The following is a 27,087-nucleotide window of genomic DNA, read 5'->3' on the forward strand; positions in this document are numbered from 1 at the left end:
TGAAAATGAATTTGACATGTTTTTTAAGCCATTATCTGTGTAGTACGTTCACCGTTTCTAAGCGCTAACTTATATACTCCTTGTCTAACTCAAAGAGTATATAAGGTCTAACTCCTAAACTATTTATCATGTTATGTATATTTTTCTTTTTGTGTTATAAAATATTTACGTAAAGGAAAAAAATCTTACCATCTTTGAATTACCGTCTAGATCTCCCTAGAAGACAGAAGTCAATTGTCTTAATTCTGTCATTGTCATTATCGTCTATCAGCAAAATTGCAGTAAAACATCAACAAATCTAAAACACGAAATGATTAGCAGCAGCGACATCGACCAAAAACGTTTATTGTATCTTGCGTAATGGTTGTGATAGATCCTGACGTGAATATATGAATAAAAAAACAACTTTGTGTACAAATAAAGCTTAATTTGTAAACTAAATATGATTAATATTTTATATAAACTTAGTAATGTAAGTGCAACCACAGGAATAATTCGAAAATTCTCTGTGTCGGCGGCTAAAAATGCAAATTACTCGTAAGTATTCAGCTTTGAAAAGCATTTTAAAGATTTATCGCATCTATAACTTCCAAATAATAATATTTTAAAATGTTTTGGGAAGTGCAATATATTCTAGTATTTAAAAAAATGTTGAATGTTAAAATAATTTTTTTTTTAATTTTTTTGTTTATGCAATAATATTCAATAATTCAATTCTATTATAATGAAACAAATTTTTTAATGATTAGAGGCTAATTTTTAGTGTCATTTTGGCTAGTTTTAGTCTATATCTCATCTCATTAGTAACCAGTCATCTTAGGTGTATTAGATTTTATACAGTATTGGATTTGGAAACAAGTTAAAACTTATTACTCTTGTCTACTTAATAACTTGTGTTTAATGCACAATCCTGTATCTAGTTATGGATATATATGTATTCGAAAAGTTTTACACACCTACTATTCATTTTAATAATACGCTTCAGCATGTAATATCCCACTGTTGGGCATAGACCTCTGTCCCCATGTAGGAGATAGATCAGAGCTTAATCCACCATCCATCCAATTGACTTTTAGTTATTTTTTATTGAAAGTAAAGGGACAAGAGGTTTCCGCATTGTAATTTACTGAATGATTTAGTGACAATGTTTTAAATTGTATAAATTAGATATATCACATATAGATCAACATTATGTTATTAATTTATTGTAAGTAATTTTTATTTAAAAAAAAATGCCATTTGTAATATGAATGATGGTGAGAATAAATAAATTTTTAATTTGAATTGATCTTCCCTATGTTAAATTACTTATAAGTTAAATAGGTTTTAAGTATGTTACTTATTACAGATGCAAGTTGCTGGTGGTGGGAGGCGGTTCCGGGGGTTGCACAATGGCAGCCAAGTTTGCAAGGAAATTAAAAAAAGATTCAGTTATTGTATTGGAACCTAGTTCAGTAAGTCAGTCTTTTGCTGATTGAATTTGACTTTACTTACATCAATTATTAATACCTGTTAAAAATTTTTTTTTTTTTTAATTTGAAAATAAAGACAACTCTGTAATACTTATTTTTTTTTTTTTTTTTTTAATTTATTTAAACTCATTTTACATTAAAGAAAATTACAGTAATACACTCCAAAAATCGCAGAGATTTGTCCGGAGTGTTAAGTTTGAATACAGTTCATTTAGGCAATTAAAAATAAGGTGGGTAGTTCTACAAATTAACGTAAGTAGGTATCTTTTAATTAGGTGTAAATGCGTACGCGGGGAAGGCGATCGAGACGCAATACCGGTTTGTTACAAACAGTTACAGGATGTTCAGATAATACGACTTCAATTCATTTCTTAAATTTTTTGTAGTGATTTTTTTCTTAAATGCCACATCTAATCCATTCAACAAGCGAGGAGTCAAATATTCAGTGGTCCTTTCACCATATACGTTATTTTTTGCAGTAGTTGTTATAAGTTTTTGTTTTGTTATTTGTCGTGTATTAATTTTATGGTGAATTTTGTGCTGTATGTCCATATTAAAAAAGTTTTCTTTTAATACGTTGTATTGAAATTTATATTCAACCGGTAATACGTTGCAGTGCTTAAAAAGTTTATCGTCATCATTTTTATATTGTTCTTTTATTTTAGGAGTTACGATTTGTTTTAGGATCCTTACTTGTAAACTTTGTATAGTATTAAGATAAGTTTTAAAGGTTCTACCATAGGTCGTGATACCGTAGCTTATGATCGAATCAGCCAAAGCATTGTAAAGCATAATTAGAATTTTAAATGGTATTTTCTTCTTAATTATAACTACATTAGCCAAGAAGGCTCTGAGTTTGTCACATATAGTACTTATATGAGGTTTCCAATTAAAATAACAGTCCACCACCAAGCCAAGATAAGTATGCTTTTCAACGGTTTCTATGACTGGGCACTTGCATTGGTTGATGTATAGATGAATACAATTATGATTATGGGCTTTTAATCTATTATTTGTTTCGAAGAACGTCTTAGTGTATGGTGAGCGTATGTGGACTAGTTTTGTCTTGGATGCGTTAAGTACAAGCCCATTGTCATGACACCACTTATTTAGTAAATCGAAATCATGCTGCATTTTTTCCAGTGCTCTGTTTACGTTTGAATGTGCTATTAAGAGGCAAGTGTCATCAGCGTACTGATACGATGAGCAAAATTTAAATATATTATTCATATCATTTACGTACGCTATGAAGTGCAATGGGCCGAGCACAGATCCTTGAGCTGTGCCTTCAGAAACAGATATTACGTCACTTTTGATATTTCCTATTCTTACAAAATAGGACCTGTTTCTTAAGTACTCTCTGCACCATTTTAAAACGGGACCTCTAATACCTGTATTATTGAGCTTTTCTATTAAGGTGTCATGATTAAGAGTGTCAAATGCTCGAGAAAAATCTATAAAAAGAGCCAGAACGTGTCTTCTTCTATGTAAATGCCCATTTACTTCATCCGCAAACCTAGATAAAAGAGACGTGGTACTTTTTGTTGGCTGGAAACCGTACTGATTTTTACTAATTATTTTATGGTCGCCGTAAAAGGTATAAATTTGTGCGCTGAAGTATTTTTCAATTATTTTATCAAGAGAGGGTAAGAGGGAGATAGGACGATAATTACTAATGTCGTCTTGTTTACCCTTTTTGTGAACAGGGCGAACACAGCTTTGTTTAAGGTCATTTGGATAAGTTCCTGATTTAATACTGACATTAATTAATTGGGCGATACTTACTGATATTTTTTTGGCAACTAATTTAATATCTATTACACTGATTCCATCGTTACCGGGTGCTTTTTTATTTTTAAGGTTTTTTATAATATTTTCAATATTTGTGGGCTCTGCTCTTTTTAGATAAAAAGTCATATCTGCTGATTTACTGTAATCGTTCTTATTCAGGAGCTTGGTTGAGCACGTTGGTAAAACATTTTTAACAGCATCCTTAAATGCTGAAGCGAATTTATTAGCAATTTCAGTGTTATTTTGGTTATTTGCATCGAAAGCTTTTAGAATTATGTCGTCAATTGATTTTGTCACCCTACCACTTATTTTATTAATTATTTGCCATAAAAGACGGGGGTTTTTTTTGTTTTCATTAATTTTATTTTGATAATAATTATTTTTACTATTTTCCAAAATTTTATGTAATTTATTACGTATCTTTATATATTTTAATCGGAGTATTTTATTTGTGGGATCTTTTTTCATCTTATTGTATATATTATCTCTCTGATCTGCTAGTTTTAACATAAATGTTTTAACCCATGGTTGCTTAATATTTTTTTCTGTATGTTGGTTTTTATTTTTTAACGATTTATCGTACGCAGATTCAAAAGCTGATTTAATAAATTTATAAATTTTATTTGGACACGACATATCTGTTGTCTTTGCCCAGTCAGTGCTATTTAACTCCTCACTTAGAATTTTTCTGTTAAAATATTTAATTTTAGAAGTTTTAACAACATCCTGTGTGCGCGTCGAACGAATTCCCTCGCACACTGTCAATACGATACGATGATCGGCCAGTACCGTATCGACCGCCGCTGTGCACGGATTCATACTCGTCAATCGCGTAAACACGTGATCAATACATGATTTAGATATTTTATTAAGTCTTAATTCTATGCGAGTATAATCTGTTATACCAGCTATGAATCCGTGCCCAGAGAGCATGTCTATATATTTATTCTTTATAGTATCATTTGACTTAAGGTCTATGTTGGCGTCTCCGAGTATGATTGAATCATTTATTAAATATTTATTTATCAACTGCGAGAGTTCGGAAATAAATCCAGTTCTGCTAGAAGACGGAGGTCTATAGATTGCACACAAAGTTATGGTATTTTGGTTCGCGGTTTTGAGTGTACCTTGGATCGTCTCAAAATGCATCGTTTTGGTGATTACGGGAGTAAACTTGAGATAATTCTGAACATAAATTATTATACCGCCTCCTTTTTGTTTGGAACGTAACTTAATGTGCATTCTATAACCCGGTATGTTATATAAACCACTAATATCATCGCTTATATTCACCTCTGTTAGAACTATGACTTCTATAGGAACCTTCGAGGATTCTATCACAATGAGAAGTTTATTAAAGTTTTTTATTATTGATCGGATATTTACGTGAATACAGAACAAATCAATATTTTGTTTATTAAACGGTATTTGCTTTATAAAAGAGTTAACTGAAAGACAATCAAATATTTCATGTGTATGCAAGTAATCGTCAATTATATCACTAGCCATTATAATTTACGAAAAAAAAAAAAAAAAAAAAAAATTATAAGATGTATTCACTGAGCGATTATTTTTTATACTTTTTGTTGTTTAGTGATTAATGTATCAATATCAGACAAGGAACGCACTATGTGGGGACGACTCTTGTCTTCGTTCTTCTTCACATATATGACTCCCGACTTGCACCATACGAACTTATATGACGGCTTGAGTTTTTGTTGAGCATTATATAGTAGGGTCTTGGTGTGATGTGTCAAAGCTTCACGCACATATACACGACTTTTTTGTTCAGTGAGTAGTGGCTGACTAAGGATATTTCCTACCGTCAATTCATTAATTTTCGCAGCGTTCACCCACTGATTACGCACATCATTAGATTTAACTTCAACTAGTATATGCCCCGGCTGTGGCCTGTCTTTGGGCTTTGGCATTCGGCGCGTACTCACAACGTCCTCAATGTTGACTTTCAGATTATCTGCGATTTTTGCTAATATTTGATTGAGGTTTATGGTAGGAGTTTCAGGGATTCCAGCTACTTCCATTGTGCAGGACAGCATTTTTTGCTCCCATTCATTAACGCGTTGTTCCATGGCTAATACGCGGAGCTCCAAATTTTTGTTCTTATTAATTAACTCCGTATTTTTATTTACAAGATTTTTTATCGTGGTATCTTGCTTTTTAACAATGTTCTCTAAATCAGCTATTTGGCCACTCATATGATCCAAGGCCTTTGTTAGTTCACTTAACTCTGTTCTCATTATCTTTTGCGTCTCTCTTGTGATGTTTTCGATTAACTGGCTTTGATTGATGCCAGAAATGCGGTCTTCATCATCAGAGCTATCATCATTTGGAACGAATAGAGATGAGCGCCTGGAAACGTTATTGAGGCAGTCTTCACAGCTCCATTCGAGTCCCTCAGAATTCCGTAGGGCAGCTAGTTGTTTGCTGGTTAATTTAGAACAGACAGTTGATGCATGAACAGACTTATTACACCTACTGCATTCTAGACCTGGAGATTTTTGTGTTATATTTTTATTACAGCAAAAACACTTCTTAGGGGCCATTGTTGGTATGAACGTAGGTATTTGGAAAAAAAAAAAAAAAAAATTAGCGATTGAACGTTAGCGCATCCGACACGATTGCCGACCAGAACTGAACTGATTGCCGACCAGAACTGAACTAAAACTACTATTGAAGTAAAACTTCACATGCTGACTCATACTTTGACTCATAGCCAGTTACATTTCGTATAAATATAACACACAGTGCAGGCCTATTGTCCAATCCGGCACCTGGAGGGAACTGGGCCCGGGTTATCCGAGGCCCAGTACGGGTTCAGAGCGGGGCGGTCCACATTACACGCCCTGCTCTGGCTCAAAGGATGGACGTAGGGGCGGTCCGCGATGGAGTGAAGGCGTTGGCTGTCTCGCTGGACATCGCCAACGCCTTCAACAGCCTACCACACGCGACGATACAGGAGGCACTCCGCTACCACCGGGTGCCTCTGTATCTGCGGAAGCTGCGGTCAGCGGAACGGTCAGCGGTGACGTCGCGTCTCGTGCGGAGTTCCACAGGGGTCAGTGCTGGGACTGCTCCTGTGGAACGTTGCCTATGACTGGGTGCTTCGGGGCACGTTGCCCGCAAGTGTGCGGGTCTCGTCTCGCGGCTACGCCGACGACACCCTAGTCGTGGCTAAAAGAAGGGACCTCGCAGAAGTAATGCGGTTGGCCACGGCTGGCCCGACACTTGTGGTCGGCCGTATACGAGCCCTGGGGCTGGAAGTCGCCCTGACGAAGACCGAGGCACTACTATTCCATGGGCCTCGAGGGGGACCCCGTCCAGGTACGCGGGTGACTTTGGATGGGGTTTCGGCCCGGGTGGGGACCCAGATGAGGTACCTGGGTCTCACCCTGGACGGGAGGTGGGCTTTTGGGGCTCATTTTGTAGAGCTAGCCCCAAGAGTCGTGAAAGGCGCCGCCTCACTGGAAAGGCTGGTGCCGAACGTGGGTGGTCCGAGTGTCCATTGCCGTAGGCTGTACTCCGGGGTCATCCGGAATATGGCAATGTACGGGGCATCCGTTTGGGCGGACGTCCTCGGTCGCTCCAACAAGACCCTGCTGCGATGTCCGCAGCGGGTCATTGCGACGACGGCGATACGCAGTTACCGGACGGTGTCCTGGACGGCGGCGTGCGGGCTGGCCGGCGATCCCCCCTGGGAATTGCAGGCGGAGATCCTCGCTGAAATTTACGGCTTCGTGGCAGCGAGGAGATCCCGGGAGGAGCCCCCGACGTTGGAGGAGGTCGCACGCATGCGAAAGCAGGAGCAGGACACCCTATTGCGGCGGTGGACGGAGGATCTGGCTCCGCCAGTCCCCGGGCAGTGGACGGTGGACGCGATGAGGCCGGTCCTTCCGTACTGGGTGAGGCGGCGGTTCGGGTTGCTGACCTTCCGTTTGGTGCAGGTATTTTCCGGACACGGGCGCTTCGGTAAGTCCCTGCACCAAATCGCGAGACGGGAGGCGACTCGAGTCTGCCACAAGTGTGGGGCGCCAGAGGATACGGCGCTCCATACGCCGGAGGTGTGCGCCGCGTGGGACTTGCAGCGACGCGCGCTTTTGGCGGTCGTCGGGCGGGATCTCTCACTGCCGAGAGTCGTAAAAGCCATGCTTGACAGTGAGAGATCGTGGCAGGCGGCGCGGTGGTCTCCTTCTGCGAAGAGGTAATTACGCAGAAGGAGGCCTCAGAGCGGGCCAGGGAGAGTGACATCTCCGCTGACCCACTCCGGCGCAGACGTACGGGGGCAAGGAGACGGTTACACGTAAAAAAAGGCCTATATTGTCTAAAAGTTTTACTTCAATCGTGTGGTCTAAAGTACACTCTTTTTTTGTTAAATATATATATAGTAACTCATTTCTAATCAATTGAAGTCTAAATCCGTGAAATCCCATGAATCCCATACATGTAACTCCAGTACTCTAAAAACATTTAGAAATATGTACATTTTTATAAAAAAAAATTGCATTATGTACAGGAGATAATTATATATTTGCTAAGCAGTTAAATAAGCTATACCCATACTGTTATAGAATAAACACTAGAAGTAATATTTATTTATTTAGTTATACTTGCCTACACATTATAAAGATATTTTACATTTTATCCTTATTGTATTATACGTACATAATGTATATAATTATAGATTTTATACAGGTAATTTACCTGCATATATTTTTATACTTATAGGAAAAAACACTTGTTCCTACTTTACTTCTTACTGCTTATAATCAAAAATCAAGTTTTTTGCTTGATTAAACACTAATTTTAGAATATCCCAGTTAGATTTAAAATTCTCATTGCTTTATAAAGTCTGTTTAATGAGTTATACGCTACTAAGCATCATAATCGTATTGCAAAAAAAAAAAATATTCAGCCATTCAGAGGGTCATCTTGAGAGTTTGTTCATTTGCCTAGCCTCATTGACCTAGCTTTTAGTCAGGGAGTTGTGGGTTTGATTCTTGCACTCGAGTCTGGCCGTAATATATATATTTAGGTACTACTTATATGTACATTCAACTCAAATATATCAGCCAGCTGTTTCCTTAAAATTTGCCTACCTTGTTAACTGATGACCGCTGTCTATATTGACTTACGATTTATTATTAGGTATTAAACTATTGTAAGCTTGTATTTTTACAACCTTTATAGTACAAGTATTAACAACCTGTTCTGAAAATAACGAATACAAAAAAAGATTGTACAATTTGATGCAGTCTTTCTGAAGTAGGTATAATTTTATGGGTAGGTATAGATAAATACATTACAAGCCAATAAATGTGAACATAACTTACACAGTAATGTAATGTTTGTCGCAGTGGTTGCAGAATGTTATCTCATAGCATTAATAGAACAATGGATTATAAAACATAAACACTAGCGGTGACCACACCTCGTCTACTCGCACGACGAGCAGTGAAGGTCATATTTATTCTCATAAAATAATATGTTTTTAATTAAATTTATTTAAACCTGTTTTATCTTGAAATGTAGTGGTACAATTTCATTTTTTTGAATTGAAATGCCCATAGAATAAGCAATATCATAGGCTATAAAATAGTCTCTCTACGACCCACAGAAGTTGCCCAAAAGTGTTCGGTATATAATATAACATTATAATATTTATTGTTTTGATTGTGTATTTTAACTAAGAGAAAAAAATATGTTTTTAAGTACAGTGTTGATAACCTGTTGTGTTTTATAAACACTGGCATACGGTTTGACTTGCCTTGTATTTTTAACCGAGTTCAAAAAAGGAGGAGGTTACTCAATTCGACCGTAGGTATAGTTGAACACGTTGAAGTCAGTTTTTTTCCTTTGCGAGCAAACACAATTATTTTAATGCTACCATCGAGTTCAAACATCCAAAAGTAACAAAATTATAGTCTGTACCATACAATTTCTCAATTAACTGAATATATGTTTATCATTTTTATGCTATAATATATTTTTAGTGGTTGAATAGTACAGTATGAAATTTATTAAAAAAAAAATTACTTCCGTTTTATTATATTAGATCAAAATCATTGGCCTTAGTCCTTCTATTGTAGACGATTTAGACAGTGTCAGACAGACACTGTGTCGCCTAGGACACTCTTCAGGAAAACGCAGAGTTGCCTAAGCTCTGCGCCACCCCCTCGACCTTACTGGCTAGGCCCACAGGAACGACGAGTCGAAACGTGTGGAGCCAGTTCGGCTGCAGGAGTCTTTTGCATTTTAGAGATATGCCACGAATGCTTGACGGAGACCCCATTCCGGGTTTCAAATGAAGTTTTCCTTCTCCAGGACCCTGATAATTTTGGGCCACCTTTATCCCTCGGTCGCCGTTCACGACCCCCACGGGAAGAAAATAAAGTCTATTAGGCCGACGCCACACGGCAATATATATTAAATGTTACATAATAATTTATTGATACGATAACAACAGAATATATTATTACATTCTGATTATTAATTATCAATAATGATAATTGTATAAAAAATTTATATCATGGAGATTAACTCTTGATATGTTATTAATAATTATGACGATTTTGCACGGTGATCCGTAATAACTTTGGCTTTATGATCACGTGGTCTATCATTAATTTGTGGATTGGAAATTTATGTCTGTGTTGGATATAGGACTACTAATGTCTGACATATAACATAATTATATTCAATTTAATCCATTTTAATAATTAGTCAAATATATTTGGCTATGTTTTCTATATACACACACGATCCTCCTTACCTGTTTATGTGTTTAAATGATTGATAACTGATAAAATATTTACATATTTTTTTGTCGAATTAAATTTATCGACAAGCTAATATAGGTCATATTGTATATACACAGTTGATAAGAGGTTGATTAAACTTTTTCTAGAAAATCTGTATTACGATTCAACGGCGAAATACTTGTCAGCTTTCGTGCCACCGTTTCATATGGACATGATTTGTAATTATCTGTAAATAATTATTTAACAAATTTATATGCCAAATATGTATAATATACGTTTATTTTTATGACTATATAATTTTCATACATTTTGATATGTAATATCACAGACAATATTATTGAAATAGGGCACATCAGGAAATATCTTGCTTAAAATCTAGAATTGTTGTGTTTCTGTTGTGATAAAGGTAGCCAGAGCTCCTAGGAAGGCAAGCCTAGAATACAATATACTCTCTTTTTAAAATACTGTTATTGCGAGTATCAATGTATGAGTCAATCAATGTCAATGATATGAGTAAACGATAAGTAACAGACAGACACTGAAGTCGCGTTTTATATCTAATACGTTTTTGTTGCTATTATTGAGATTATTTGTTTTAAAATATGTACAAATATATCTACTTTTTTTTAACTATGTAATACTTATTATGATTTTGATACACTCCGAAAACAATGTCCAGGATGGCTGTCTCGGTTTGCTTCCCCATAAATTCGGGGCCATAATAGAAGTACGATTTTATTTTTGTGTTACCCTCACATTAGGAATTCTAAACATTTTTGAATATCATATCTTATTATTTATATTATAATATAGATTTTCATTGTAATATGAAACTTTGAATAGTTACGGGTCTCTGTAAAGAACTCACTATAGACGGCGCCACGGTTCGCTTAAACCGAAAATAAAAATCATCATATCAAAAGTTTCGCTCTAGCGGGTACATCGTTCCATAGCTTAATTGGCTAGAGCGCCGACACGGTCAGTCGGAGACGCGGGTTCGAATCCCGCTGGAGCGGTCAATTATTGATATGATATTCAAAAATGTCCATAATAGAAGTGTTCTTTTCGAAAACATATTATATATTTTATTCAGATTAAAATGATTTGTAAAATAATAAATAGCGGAAGACCTGATAAATAACAACTTTTGGTTTCACAGATAGCGAATAAAAACAGGCTGTAAGATATCTATTGAATTGCGCTTTGTTCGAAGCAAGATTTAAAAAATAAGTTTATTACAACTAAAGTTACATAGCAGATATCTGACATTACCTAATTATTTTTATGTAACTTTATCTAGCTTGAAATATAGGCTATATTTTATTTCGATTCATGACCGCGATATTTTTTATTCAAAAATTAAAAAAAAATGTTGTGGTATGAAGTTCGCCAGGTCAACTAGTATAGATATAAAATTAAGTATCCAAAAGAGAATCAGGTCATGGATATTTATTAACTATTGTATATAAATCCACACATGATTATCAATATAATATTACTAGTAATTATGTGGGTACTTTATACTATTGTAATGTAAAAAAATCGATGCTTCTCTCCTAGGATCACTATTACCAGCCTCTGTTCACGCTGGTTGGTGCCGGTGTCACCCCAGTGGCCACGACTCGTAGAGACGCCCGCAGCGTCCTCCCCCTTGCAGCGAAGTGGATACAAGATTCCGCGGAAAGTATAGATCCTGAAAAGAACGTAGTCAAAACGGCTAGTGGAGATTCTATTAATTACGAATATTTAGTTGTCGCAGTTGGTGTGGTCAATGACTATGGTAAGGTGAGTCAAAACTGTTGAATTAAAAATTAAATCAACATTTTTCTAGTGGTCTCAGCAACAAATAATTGACTAAAGCTCCTACGAGAATATGGCAAGTTCGACCGGGACATTACCACAATCCTAGAATATCAGCATTAAGTTGCTAATACAGCAGCGAAAAAGCCTTAAAATGATTTTCTCTTCTACTTTCTTATCCTTTAATTTTGTCTACGCTCACTCACTTCTTTGACTAACAACATATGGTTATCCTTTCCACTGAAGCTGCAAATGTTTATGGTTGACGATTGCTGATTTTAAGTGTCGATTTCGGACTGTATAAATAAACTGTCTAATCTGCAATAAATTTTTCTTTGTGGTGTACAATAAAGAGTATTTATTATTATTATTACCTCAGGAGTTTTCCTTTTTTTGAAAAGCTAAAGATGATAGTAGATGATAGTGTACTGTGTGGCTACGGTACTAAAGAATATAGCCACCCCCTCTCTTCCCGTGGGTGTCGTAAGAGGCGACTAAGGGATAACAAGGTTCCATTACCACATTAGAATTTAAAAAGCCGACCGATGGCGGGATCACCATCCAACTGCTGGCTTTGAAATACACAGGCCGAAGACGGGCAGCAGCGTCTTCGGTGCGACAAAGCCAGTACTGCGGTCACCAACCCGCCTGCCCAGCGTGGTGAGTATGGGCAAAACACATGAGTTCACGCTATTTTTGGCGTGGGCTTGTGGAGGCCTATGTTCAGCAGTGGACTGTGTAGGTTGTAATGATGATGATGAAAGATGATAGAGTTGATGAAAAAAAATTAAATTATGATAATAAAACTTCATCCCGTCTTTTTAACGAATGGCGTTGCTCTAGGTACCCGGTCTAACCGAGGCGTTAAAAGACAAAAACAGCGGCGTGTCAACAATATACTCGCCCGACTACTGCGAGAAGACATGGAATGACTTCAAAAACTTCAAAGGCGGTGAAGCAGTGTTCACTTACCCGGACACGCCCATCAAGTGTCCCGGAGCGCCGCAGAAGATCGCTTATTTGGCCGACTCGTATTTTAGCCAAGTATGTAATTTTTCATCCCATGATTATCATAGAGAAAATAATGTTATGACAATTGACTAACGCGTTAGTAAAGTTTATAGTGACCATGGTGCAATGGTGCAGCGGCCACAGCACCGGCTGTTGCGCTTGCGGTCGTGGGTTCGATCACCGCACATTACAAACATATTTGTATTGGCCAAATAGATGTTTGTCGTGGTTTCGACGTTTGTGCTTGTGTCTTGTGTGTATATGCGGGCCTACTTTTTTATATATATAAAGTTATGTCCACAGGCTTATAGTACACTACTGCAGCTTACATTAAGAAAACTAATTATTCTGCGCCCTACTATATGCGGGCCTACTGGGGCCCGTTGAGTGTGAAGCCTTTATTATTATTATTTACGCGGTTTCCTGCTCCGGGGGTTGTAGGTTCGATTCTCGCCTCGAGTCTGGTTGTAATATATATTATATTTGTTTAATTATGGATATATGTATTATTTGTTATTATTTGTATATGTTTAACAAAAAAAAAAAAATACGTAGCCATATCAGCCTTCCGTTACCTATAACACAAGCATTAAGTGGCTTACCTTACCTCCTAGGAACAAACGACCAAATGTGTATGTCACAGATAATTATTTACTTATTAAAAAAAAGTTATGATCGTCAAATATCTTGGGTAATGGTGAAGATTTTTTAATTCCACCATAAATATGAAAAGCATTATGAACATTAGCAGTCATTATAAGAACCTATATTTATTTTCGTTTACTCTTCAATAAAACCTACCTATTAAACAATATTTACGAAAAAAAAAAGAAGCCAGTGCGTCAATAACAAACTTATCATTATAATGTAATATAAAAATGTATTACTCATATCCAAATGAGATTAAAAGCCAATAATAGTTTTAAAAAAACTGGTAATCAATTGAATTCTAGACGAACGTGCGATCAAAATCCAATATTACGTACAACACGTGCCTGCCCGTGATATTCGGTGTCAAGAAATACGCGGACGCGCTCATGAAGATCGCCGAACGTAAGAAGATCAAAGTGAACTATAAGACCGTCCTCAAGGAAGTAAAGGCAGATAAGAAAGAGGCGGTATTCTTCAACACGGAAGACAAGAGTCAGGTAATTCGGGTTTGTCCATTAATTACGTGATTGTTAATAGCCACGTTTCAACCTCCTATATGTGTTATATGGTGAGGTTTCTGACTACCCCCTAATAGCCATAAATCACGTGTATTTTTTTTGGTACGAAGTATATTTAAATTTTCATAGTTAAATCTTAAAATTCAGCTATATATTTCATTATATTTATAATAAAACTAGCTGTGCCCGCGGCTTCGCCCGCGTTGAAATCAGTTTGTCACAAAGTTTTCCCGGCAAACTTCCAGTGAAACTTTCATCAAAATCGGCTTTGCCGTTCCGTAAACCTTCCTCTTGAAGCCCTCTCTCCATTTGTGAAACCGCATGAAAATCCGTTAAGTAGATTTTGAGGGAATGGGTCACATACGCTTTTGGGAACTTTGTTTTATAATACACTAACTGTTGCCTGCGACTACGTCCGCATGGTTATGAAGATATGCATTACTATTAAGATGCTTAACCCAAATTATTTTTTTTATTTCAGTCACTTGAAATGCTTATCACTCTGAGTAACTTTTTCAAAGGCACAATTTAGTATAATTTAATAGTTATTTTTATAAAACCTCTCTATACACCACATTTTTAGTTTTATTTTCAGGCTGCAGTATGAATAACCTATCAGGCGAACTTGTTGCTACTGTATATGTTTCATACAAACTATCAACCCCAATTAAACCCCCTTAGCGATGGAATATTGCAAAATCCGTTCTTAGCGGACGTCTACTAACTATAATCTACCTCCCTGCCAAATTTCATCTTTGTCCATCTTGGATGGATGGACCATCCAGCGGTTTTTGAGTTCTCGTGATGTCAATCAGTGACCTTTCTCTTTTATATATATAGATTACGATGTATTATTTGGACACTTCCTCGCCATCTATAGAGCATACATTTTAAATTTCAAGTCTCTTACCTTAATAACATATGACTTTCATATAAACTTCCAACCCCCGTTTTATCCCCTTATGGATCGAGTTTCGTAAAATCCGTTCTCAGTGGATGTTTACGCCCTATAAGGAACCTATCTGCAAAATTTCAAGTTTGTAGCTGTTATAGTTTCAGAGATTTCGTGATGAGTGAGTCAACCTACCATACCCCATTTTAACCCCAAAAGGGAGTTGATTTCTAAAGATACATTATTTGAACACCTTCTCACTATCTATAGAGCATACATTTTAAATTTCAAGTCTCTTACTTCAAAAACATAGGACTTTCATACAAACTTCCAAACCCCGTTTTACCCCCTTAGGGGTCGAGTTTTGTAAAACCCGTTCTTAGCGAATGTCTACGCCCTATAAAAAGCCTATCTGCCAAATTTCAAGTTTGTAGGTGTTATAGTTTCGGAGATTTCGTGATGAGTGAGTAAACCTACCGTCCCCCGTTTTAACCCCAAAAGGGAGTTGATTTCTAAAGATTCATTATTTGAACACCTTCTCATCATCTATAAGGTATACATTTTAAATTTCAAGTCTCTTACTTCAAAAACATGGGACTTTCATACAAACTTCCAACCCCCTTTCTACCCCCTTAAGGGTCGAATTTTGTAAAATCCGTTCTTAGCGGATGTCTACGCCCTATAAGGAGTCTTTCTGCCAAATTTCAAGTTTGTAACTGTTATAGTTTCGGAGATTTCGTGATCAGTGAGCCGACCTACTATCCCCCGTTTTAACCCAAAAAGGGGTTGATTTCTAAAGATACATTATTTGGACACCTTTTCACCATCTATCTATAGAGCTTACATTTTAAATTTCAAGTCTCTTACGTCAAAAACATGGGATTCTCATACAAACTTCCAACCCCCATTTTACCCCCTTAGGGGTTGAGTTTCGTAAAATCCGTTCTTAGCGGATGTCTACGTCCTATAAGGAGCCTACTTGCCAAATTTCAAGTTTGTAGGTGTTATAGTTTCGGAGATTTCGTGATAGATATCCAACATTAAGGTAACAGGTGTTTGTTTGTTTGATTTAGAAATCGCACGTTTAACAAAAAAAGTAAATACATGTGATATTCCCATCATCCTCATATGTGTATTATTCCCGTCCCCCACCCCTCTTCTTGAGTAGTTTTGTTCGAAATCATAAAAAGCTATTCACTGCTATACATAGGCCATATACAAGTTCGCGTCAAAAATGGTGTGAACTCATGTGTTTTGCTCATATTTCGTTTCAGCCTGTAATATCCCACTGCTGGACATAGGCCTCTTTCCCCATGTAGGAGAAGGATCAAAACTTAATTCACCACGCTGCTCCAATGCGGGTTGGCGGATGCCCATATTAAAATTGCCTCAAATGAAATATTACCCAGTCTTAAAAAAAATCAAAATGGTTCTTTGCAAAAAAAACACAATTTTCAAAAATCATCTGGAAGAGCTATTAAAATAATGTAATCATACTTTAAAGGAAATAACGTTACCATACAACCTGCTTCACGTGACTCCGCCGATGCGTACGCCAGAATTTCTGCAACGCAGTACACAACTTGTGGACGCTCTTGGATTCCTCACGGTGGACAAGTTCACTTTACAACACACCAAGTACCCAAATATCTACGGGATCGGAGATTGCACCAACACGCCCAATAGTAAAACTGCTGCTGCTATTGGTAAGATATAAAACTAAATTAAATTTACTTCTGTTTTAAACATTTTGTGCTATAGCAATCTTAAACTTGCCCTGATCTAATGTAAATAACTGGTTATAAATTCTTGTCATATATATATATATATATATATATATTTTAAAAGTTTGTGATCCAAAAGTAATGATAACGAAAATAATACACTGTGGTTATGATTGATAAGTAGTTTCATTTGTACATAATCTTTTAATAATTTTCTAATCAATACAATAAACTCATATTTTCAAATTTTATATTTATCATAGAAAAAAGAGAGTTGTCTTAACCATCCAGTAATACCGCAGCAGCTACCTTGCTATCGTCTTCAGACTTCTTCGGAGTTGGCCATTTGTCCGGGGGGGGGGGGGGTGAAAAACCCACACTCCCTCCCCTTTCCCCCCAACCCCATAAATTTCTTGCCGGCGATGTACATAATTACCGACTTTTGTTCAAACTAGTTTACAGATTTAATGCGGTTTTTTTTCTTCTTGCCAGTTTATGTTAAAATTAACGTATATCTCAAAAAATTAGGACATACTTGTGTTTTTTTTTTGTGTATCCAGACCAGAAATCAAATCCAGCTGTCATTGATTTTGGATAACATCTATTATTAAACTTACTAACAGCTTTACATTTTGAAAGCCCAAAAACCATATAATAAAGTCAATGTAAGAGGCTATATTTGGTCAATAAATGTAAATTCACCAGCGAAACAAAGCTACGTGGTGGAGCAGAACCTCCGGCAGGCGATGCGCGCGGCTGGCCCGCGGAGCGCGTACGACGGCTACGGCGCGTGCCCGCTCGTCACGTCCTACCGCACCTGCGTGCTCGCGGAGTTCGTGTACGACGGCGTGCCGCGCGAGACCTTCCCCTTCGACCAGGTTAACTCGATAGAAACCATTACGATTAATTTTATTATCTACAGTGTCATTTGTTGTAATTTTTTTAAAATATGCAAGGTAATTTCGGGATTAATAGAATTATTACGTAGGTTTTTTATGTTTATTTTTAATTTAATAATTATTTTCTTTTTATCTCCAAATAATGTTAATTTAAATTAATTTCTACAGGCCCGTGAAAGCGTCATAACGTACTACATGAAAAGGCATTTATTCCCATTCATATACTGGAACTTCATGTTGAAAGGAAACTACAATGGTCCGGAATTCGTGAGGAAAATTATCAATCCGTTTGCCAAATAACATTTTATTAAAAATACGCTTTGTTCTTAATAATATGAATGTTTGTCAACTGACTGAGAAAATAAAAGAATAGTTAAGATATGTTTTAAAAATATAGTTTTCCCTAAAAAAGAATTCAAATGTTAACTTTGGGGTCATGTAATGAATTAGATGTATTCATGTTTTTGTTACTAACTCATAAATTATATTATTATTAACTCATAATTACGCTGGTAATAATGTTTGAGTTTGTTCCATTTTGAATTCATTAAATGCGATTTTTATGTCAATTTGAAAATCGTTATTTCAATTTGATACTAATAAATGCGCGTCTTTTACTTTATATGCGCGTATTTTTTGAAAACCATAATAATATCTGATTGATTTAAACAAAAAGTGAGTGCGTACAAAATACACATGTCAGAAGTGAAACTTCTTTGGCAAACTAATTTTTAAGTCTCGATTATATTTATACAAATCTAAAGCTTTAGATTTCCGTTCCAGCGCCATCTAGTTAGTTTGCAATGTAATACTGTCGATGTTAATGTAACACCTTTAAAGTTTCTAAAGTACACGCTAGATGGCTCTGTTGTTCGAAAAAAAAAAACGTTGCACATCTTCGTACGTTTCATTCGTAAAAATTTTTTTACCCTCATGCGCCTTCAAAAAAAAGTTCTAATTATATTTTTTGAATAAAATATACTTAAGATTATTATGGTCAAAAGTGTGAAAAAATTTCTTGAAAAACTTTTTACAATATTTCATTTACTAAATAGGTACATGTAAATAAGATTTTCGTTATATACTTCACTGGTTCTTATGATTACTCAACGCTGATGTTATATAAGCCAGTTATATTTTTAAATGTATAATAATATATTATGAAATGTATGTTTACGGTGTATATAAATAATTATACTATAATTGTGCAATACCACAATATATTTTTGAAGAAAATATTTTGTTTCATTTATTTTATTATTGAATTTTAAGGGGTCTACGTTTTGATACGATTGGTAAGATAGTTATAATTACGAATCTTCCATCCGCCCTAGATTAAAATTCATAGAATAAGATACATAAAATAAGATTCATAAAATAAGCAAGAGACGCAAACTCAGCATCTGGTCGGACTCCCGTCATCCACTGGGCCGAGAGATATTAAAGCCTTCAAATCGGTTACATGCCTTTCATTTTTTTTTTTAAATTAAGTTAGTTAATAGTTAATAAATTTGTATAAATTGTTTTCAAAATGTTAATTAGTATAAATTGTTTTCAAAACGCTCCGAAACCAAAAGTAGATACAAACAATCCGTGACGGACAAGAGGAAGTTAGGAATGGACTGAATTAGTAGAGAAAGTAAAAAGTTAATAACTAATGTAAATTAGGGATGTGACGGAGCTCTGTAACAGTAACCGACACTAAAGTAGTGTAGGATATCAAAAATAAAAAGAATTGGGTAATATCGAAAAGCAGCGGAGTCTTAAAAAAGGGGCGTGGCAAGTTTTTTTGAAGAAACTAAAAATATGACGATTCTTTTGGTGATTTACTTAAACATGTGTATTTTATTATTTTCAATTACATTGACTAAGTTTACATTTTATTACTTGTAATGTAAATTGAAATCATTTTTAACTGACTTCAAAAAAGGAGAACGTTCTCAATTAGACTGTTTTTTTTGTGCGTGACCACATAACTTTTTACTGGGTGTACTGATTTTGAAGAATCTTTTTTTAATCGGAAGCTAGCGCTTGTGATGTGGGGTCATTCAAGTATTACGTAAGCACTGAAGAGGATGGGTCTTTGTTTTACTTATTTTTGATGACATAGGGGTCGAGGGATCTAGATGGTGATGACGTCACCAATATTTATTTATTACTTTTAAATAGATTAAAAATATATATATATATACCAATGTTCACGTAAGCAAAGGGGGGACGATTTAGGGTTTTGCTGACTTTCGTTGACAAGGGGAGGAGTTAAGAATTTGAAGAAGTTAAAAAATACTAAAATTCTGCTTACGTAATACTTGAATGACCTCTGTGGTCCCATTTAACTTTTGAATTTATCTCTAATAATGTGTATTTAATTGTTTATTTTTTCGTCAACCTACATTGCCACAATACTTATAGGCACCTCATAAGTTTTTAGGTTTACCTACCTACCTACCTACCTACCGATTTTGACGATTCTTTTATTAATCTAAAATTGGTGCTTGTTGATCTCGATTTTTTGAGATATCCTTACTTTTTTGATATAATTTTATTATTTGTATTTATTTACTCTTACTTTGATAATTTTTTTATTGAGGTGGGTACAGTAAGAGTATCCTGCTCAAAATCTGGATCAAACCATCTGAGGAAGTACCTCAACTGTACAAAAGATTACAGCTAAATAATACTGGTCTCAGATAGTGTTGTGTTTCTGTGGTGAGTAAGGCGGCAAGATTTCCTTGAGGAGGCGACGCGCTTGCGATGCTTCTGGTGTTGCAGACGTCTATAACGGTACGGTACGGCTACGGTAACTGCTTATTATCAAATCGGCAGTACGCTTGTTGCCGACTTAGACGTATAAAAATTCTTAAAACTTTATTATCCGTAATCGAAAATATCCGAAACTAACGGATAAGCCGGAAATAATTTAATATGAAATAATATAATACACAGTAAATATTAAAAGATAAATAAAATATTTAATCGTGATATTAGAGGTACTCGGACAAACTTTTTTTTCTATTCATTTTTGAACATAATTTTTTTACAAATTTAATTTTTCCAATTGTAATGATAGGTATAATCGAGTTGGCTAATATTTAGATAAAATTATTAAAATGTCGTAAAAATGTTAAATTATAATCAATATTATATCTGCATTCGTTTCGTTTTATCGTCACAATAATGAGTGGAATAATTAGACCTTTTATTAAAAGAAAAAGTTCTCTAAATCTACGCTCTGATTTAAAGGCATGTAAAAAGGTGTTAAAGTAAGTTTCAGAACTATTATTATAAGAACAGTCATAATATATAAATAAATAATAAAAAATGAATGAATAGTAAGCAACCATAAAATTATTTGTTCGCGTGGAATTGAAGAAAAAAGTAGCCTAAGTTACTCCTTACTACATCAGCTATCTGCCACTGTAAGTCCCGTCAAAATGAGTATTTCTATGATTTCATGCAAAACCCATGTCCATGAATTTTTTGGCCAATCTGAACATCCTAGGAGCCCACAAATATTTTTTATATATAAACGGGCTGTTTAACAATTTCTGCCACGTGGAATTAAAATAATCATGACGGGTTATTGACTGAAATTAATATTTTAGTTGCTTAAATTTCATTACCTTCAGTGTCTTTTTTGCGACGAGTTAGAAAACAAATTATTTTTAAATATACGTAGAGATTTATGCTGCGTATTGTTACTTTAGGAACTTCAAGTACAGAATAAAGAATTTAATTATGATCTTACTAATTGTAATATTGTTATTATTTAAATACACTGTGATAAAAACAATTTGTCCGAAAAAATATTTCATTGCCTTCAGCCTGTATATCGAAAATCAGACTGTATATGCAACGTAACCGGATCTCGCGCCCCCTGCCGCCTACTCACTTGCCAGTCAGTTTGCCAGCAACAACAAATGAGCAGGACGCTCGTCAGTTTTTTCGCGACGGATAAAAAAGATCGTCAACTATATGTTTCAACCAATTTCGATTTCATTACCTACAGCAGATTGTTCATGTTAAGTAGTTATAGTTTTTTTATAGTTTTGGTCTCGAAGTGTTTGTAATTCGTATATTAATATTTATAATTATTATTTACGTTGATCGATTAATTGCCGAGTAAAATAAGAAACAGCTTTGAAAATTTACTACCCTCACTTTCATTACCATCGATTACGAATATATGACTATGAAGGTGACTGTAATGCAATAAAAATGAAGGTAATGAATTTTTCATTTATATCTATGTGATATTATATTTATCCCTTCATATGTTTTAAGGTTCTATACGATAAAAACAGGTCCTTAAAACCTTGCGCGATCTAGACGTGAATAAAACCTGATTCCCCCCTCCTCCTTCCATCATCCACATCCACAGTTTTCATTACCATCAGCAATATAGATTTTCATTAGTCGATATCTATTTATCTAATGCGTATAATTTTGTATAAATCACATAAATAGTTTATATTCTTGGTAGTTTCTTTTGAGTGTTGGAAAAAAGCTTTTGAAAATTTTCTCACAAATTTATCCGAATTGCACCAAATCATAGAAATACCCAAATCGGTCCTGCCGTTTCAGAGATTAGCGGGAACAAACAGACAGACATACAAAAATTGTAAAAAATGTTATTTTGGTATATGTTCCTTGTATATATCCAATCAAATTCAATTGAATCAAAGCAAAACATTAAATATATAAAACGTCTACAAAGCAAACTTATCAATATACTTACTAACCACAAAATACAGGTGTAAATTATTGGTAGTCGGAGCAGGAACAGGAGGCTGTAGTGTTGCTTGGAGATTTTCTAAGAAACTAAATGATAAAGATATTATCGTATTAGAACCGAATACGGTAAGAAATAAAATTCTCTTTTATAATTTATCCATTTCATTTTAAATTTATCACTCACAAATTTGATTAATGGAATCATACACTTACAATTTTTAAGTAGTGAAGTCTTAAGCGTAATAGTGTGGTTCGGAATGTCGAAATATTTACGAGTATCATTTTGGTGATGAAGAATCTGTTGGTGCTAAACAGTGAGAAGTCGATTTCGATTTCTTAACTTTTTTTGACACTATACTAGTTGATTTTCGTGGTTTCACCCGCGTAATTTCCGATCACGTGGCAATATCGGGATATAAACTAGCCTATCTGCTATTCTCGATTTCCAGCTATGTACGTACCAAGTTTTATTATAAATAGGTCAGTAGTTTTTGCGCAAAAGAGTAACAAGCATACATGCATCCATCCTCGCCAGCTTTCGCGTTTATAATATTAATAGGATATTTTTTTAATCTAAGTATTTTACCTTTTGGGGAATCCTCATATCACGTCTTTAGAGGGCATGTTAAATGAAAATCGGTTACAATTATTATTTTATTTTATACTTTATTGTACACCACAAATATATTACAAACAAAGCATAAAGATAGTTACAGACAGTGAAGTACAATGGGCGGACTTATGGCTAATTAGCCATTTCTTCCAGACAACCCATTACACATTACAATAATACAATTTTAAAATAAAGACGACACTGATACCAACTTTTAGTCGGGCAATTATTCTGGCTTAAGGATTTTGGCTCGCCTCGTTTGCTGGCAATCACACTCTGCATTAAGTAGCGCATCCAGGCAAAAATAAAATGCAGACAGGCCTGGAAAAATAACTAGGTAGAAGAATGTAAGATAGATATCTTCATATGTCAAAGAAGATTATTTATTTATTAAAACCAATAGACTGATTTAACTAGAATAGAATTTAAACCAACAGGAACATTACTATCAACCGATGTTCTCGCTCGTGGCTGCAGGCATTAAGACTTTCCCACAGAGTCACAAGCCGTTGAGAACTGTTCTGCCTCATAATGTTATATGGCTTCGAGATCATGCTAAGAGTTTTGATTCTTGCGCCAATGTTGTACACACTACTAGTGGATTGCAAGTAAAATACGATCATATGGTAGTGGCTATGGGTTTGAAAAATGATTATGATCAGGTTTGTCCCATTTTAGTAGAGTATCCAAAATAATTCGTGTTTTAACTTAGACAAGTACGCAATATAAGACAACATTAGAATAGAATAACAGAGGAAGTACTTAACTTTTTATTTAATTAATAATCAATAACAATTTTTAAATGGTTTCTTAAAGGTTTTAGGTTTAAAAAATGCTCTCAATGACCCCCTTGCGCCGGTCTCAACGGTATATTCACCCAAATACTGTCAGAAATGCTGGTGTTGTATTCAAGATTTTAAAGGCGGACATGCCATTTTCACATTTCCCAAACAAGCAGGAAAATGCTCTGGCGCAGCGCAAAAAATCATGTATCTTGCCCATGATTTTTGGAAACAGGTTGGTAAAAAAAAATACTGAAACTACCCCTACGCAAAACAGCGAGATCATTGACAAATAAAATCTCTTCAAATTAAAATATTTGAATCGGACTGGTAATTGCGCCAATTTAAGCTTCTTATCTGTAAATAGCTTGCGTCTAGATTTAAATTATTGTTTACATTAAATAAAAGTCTGGAGCAGCCGGACTGGGGAAGTACCTCCATCTTACAGAAGATCACAGCTAAATAATATTGCTTTCAAACAGTGTTGTGTTCCTGTCGTGACTTAGTTTAGCAGAGCTCCTAGTTAGGATTTCGATCCTGCCCCCCGGTAGGGTCGCAAACACACTTGCGATGATTTTGGTGTTTAAAAAAACATTAAAAGTTTTTGCATCAAATCCTTAGAGCATAAATAATTCAACGAATATTACGTACAATACGGCTGGAACCGCTTTGTTCGGAGTACCAAAGTATGCAGAAGCCTTAACGAAGATAGCAAACACCAAAAACATAATCGTGAACTACCAGCTTGATCTTATAGAGGTGTCGAAAAATGGAGCTGTATTTCTTGATTGTAATGGAAAGGTATTTCATTCGATTTATAATAAACTAGCTGTACCTTGCGCGCGTTGCCACGCTTTTTAATTTTTTTGGTCGTACCAACTCAAAAACCTTTGTGGACTCATGCATAACACTTTTATGAAGATCATGATTTGATCAAATGCATAGTTAACGATTCTATAAAGGATGTACAGATAAACATTCATTTAATATAATTCAAGGTGAAAATAAATAGCTCCTTCAATTCGTCTTTCTTTAAATTCGTATATTTTCCTAATAAACCTATCTATAGAAACTAACTCCCTAAAACTTAGGGCCTATATCAAAGGGTACCGCTAACGCTATTCGGCAGATGACGGTATCCTACAGATAAAAATGTATGCTATATATATTACTTTTCTTTTTCACAACTGAATTCTTCTTCTGAGAACTTCTATTGGCAATTGTGAATATAAAAGTTGTAATTCTTAGTTGAAGCAAAACTATTCGTAGTAGCCTATTCCTCCTCCTGCTGTTTAAGTCTATTCGTAACTTATGTGCAGGATAAAGTTAATCCTTAAACCGGTGAAACAGGCCCTAAGCCTAAAAAGCAGTAGGTAATTGATACCTAACAAATGCGCATTAAAAGCGTATCTTTATAATTTATTTATTATATTTATTATTTTAACAAATAAGTGTGCCCCGCGGTTTCACCCGCATTAATTTGACGAAAAAAATAATCTACAGGCTTCCTCGAAAAATGTGTTCCATAATTTTTCTTTTTGAACTCATAATTTCTGAGACAAGCGCGTTTAAATAAACTTTTCAGCTTTATATAATATGAATACTAATAGATTTGCTCACAAAAATTGTCGTATATAACAGAAAACTGGTGAAAACTGTGAACTAAAAACTAACTGTGAACCCATGAATGACAAGATGCTCTAAATGTAACTAATAATAATTTCTGCACAGTTTTACTTTAAGGGAGTTTTAGTTTAGCAGTTTTTGTACTTCACCTCCAGACCATAACCTTACCATACAAGTTTCTACACGTGACTCCAGCGATGTCTCCTCCGAGCTGTCTCAGCGAGTGTGAGCATCTGGCGGATGAGAACGGATACCTAGATGTAGACAGCGAGACTCTCCAACACAAACGATACCCTAACGTTTTCGGATTGGGAGACTGCACGAATACCCCCAATAGCAAAACTGCGGCTGCTGTTGGTGAGACACAATTCCCATATTAACCGTACGCGACAACCGCAACACAGTCCAAATATACTTAAAAATGCTTTATTTACATTACAACATTTTGGAATGTTCTGTTAAGGGTTAACTACCTCAATGCGTCGTGGTCAAATCATTTTTAAATATTGGAATTAACATTAACTCGGCAATAATTATTGCAGACTATATTGAAATTCATCCTGTAACATCACACTACTAGGCATAGGCCTCTTTCTCCTGGAGAAGGGTCAGAGCTACCACGCTTTTACTCTGTGGGTTGGCGGATACATTCCCTACGATGAGTAACGATCGCTACGTAAACAACCGGGACCGACAGCTCAACGAGGTCTCCGAAGTACGGTGGAAAAATCCACAGTGAAAGACATCTAAACCGGAAATAGATATTTGTACAAAAAGAAATATCTATCCCAACCGGGATTCGAACTCACAAACTGCCGGAGTTTTGGCGTGTACGTGGCACATGCGTCACTACGCCAGAAGTGGTTTATAGTTTCTTAAATTTTAAATGTAATAGATGACACAGGTTTTTTTCGATGTGGTCCTAATTTAGTATAATTACTTTTGGAAATTATTATTTAGTAAGAACTATATTAACAGTGATTTCTATGACATTTTCCTGGTAAATTAATGGAAGTCCAGCCTAATTGACGTGTTCTTTTAATGACAGCAAAACAAAGCCGAGTATTGGAGGTCAATCTATGGGATACCATGTACGGTAAAAAGCCCTCCGCTAAGTACGACGGCTACGGAGCCTGTACTGTACTCACATCCTACAAAACTGGTATCCTGGCTGAATTCTTGTACGACAAGAAACCCTACGAAACGTTTCCTTTTGATCAGGTTATTTATGAAAAATCTATTTTTCACATATTAATTTTTGTGTTTTATATCAGTATATAGTGAATTTTATGTATTTTTTTTTTCAGAGTAAAGAACGTCGCTTCATTTCATATCTCAATACAGAAATTTTTCCATATATGTATTGGAATAAATTAATAAAAGGGAAATGGAACGGCCCATCCACACTACGGAAATTACTAAATCCGTTTGGAAGATAAAAACTGCAAAAAAATATAAAATCATCTTTATTAAAACTATATAACAATATTGGTAATTAATTAGTAATTTTTAAATAAAAAAAGTAAACATAATCTACGTTTTTCTAATAGGTACTTTCTCGTTTTAATGGAATGAATAATATTAAAAGGTAACGTTAGAAATACTAATACGTAGGTAAAACGCTATAAAAAAAAATTTCAAATCTCAGGACACTAAATTTTATAACGCCGATTTATAATAGGCTAGTACTCTAAATAATTTTTTAAAACTGATTTATTTAACATAAACATAGAGCAAAAATAAGAATACAAATATATGTCTGACTAGCTGTGTCTGCGACTTAGTCCGCGTTTTGGTT

At 35.2% G+C, this 27,087-nt stretch overlaps 1 protein-coding gene across 1 annotated transcript; it reads left to right on the forward strand.

Annotated features, from left to right (window-relative positions):
- Positions 1-275: 275 nt before the first annotated feature.
- Positions 276-26,733, forward strand: LOC123656821 (sulfide:quinone oxidoreductase, mitochondrial). The gene is made up of 14 exons (XM_045592442.1): positions 276-537; positions 1,349-1,454; positions 11,600-11,824; positions 12,683-12,883; positions 13,804-13,998; positions 16,416-16,617; positions 17,341-17,522; positions 22,287-22,376; positions 23,319-23,543; positions 23,698-23,898; positions 24,285-24,464; positions 25,445-25,646; positions 26,338-26,510; positions 26,597-26,733. The coding sequence occupies exons 1-14, from the start codon at positions 443-445 to the stop codon at positions 26,726-26,728; spliced, it is 2,409 nt and encodes an 802-aa protein (XP_045448398.1). The 5' UTR covers positions 276-442; the 3' UTR covers positions 26,729-26,733.
- The last annotated feature ends 354 nt before the right edge of the window (positions 26,734-27,087 follow it).

The sequence above is a fragment of the Melitaea cinxia genome, chromosome 10 (genome assembly GCF_905220565.1).
Source record: "Melitaea cinxia chromosome 10, ilMelCinx1.1, whole genome shotgun sequence".
NCBI lineage: Eukaryota > Metazoa > Arthropoda > Insecta > Lepidoptera > Nymphalidae > Melitaea > Melitaea cinxia.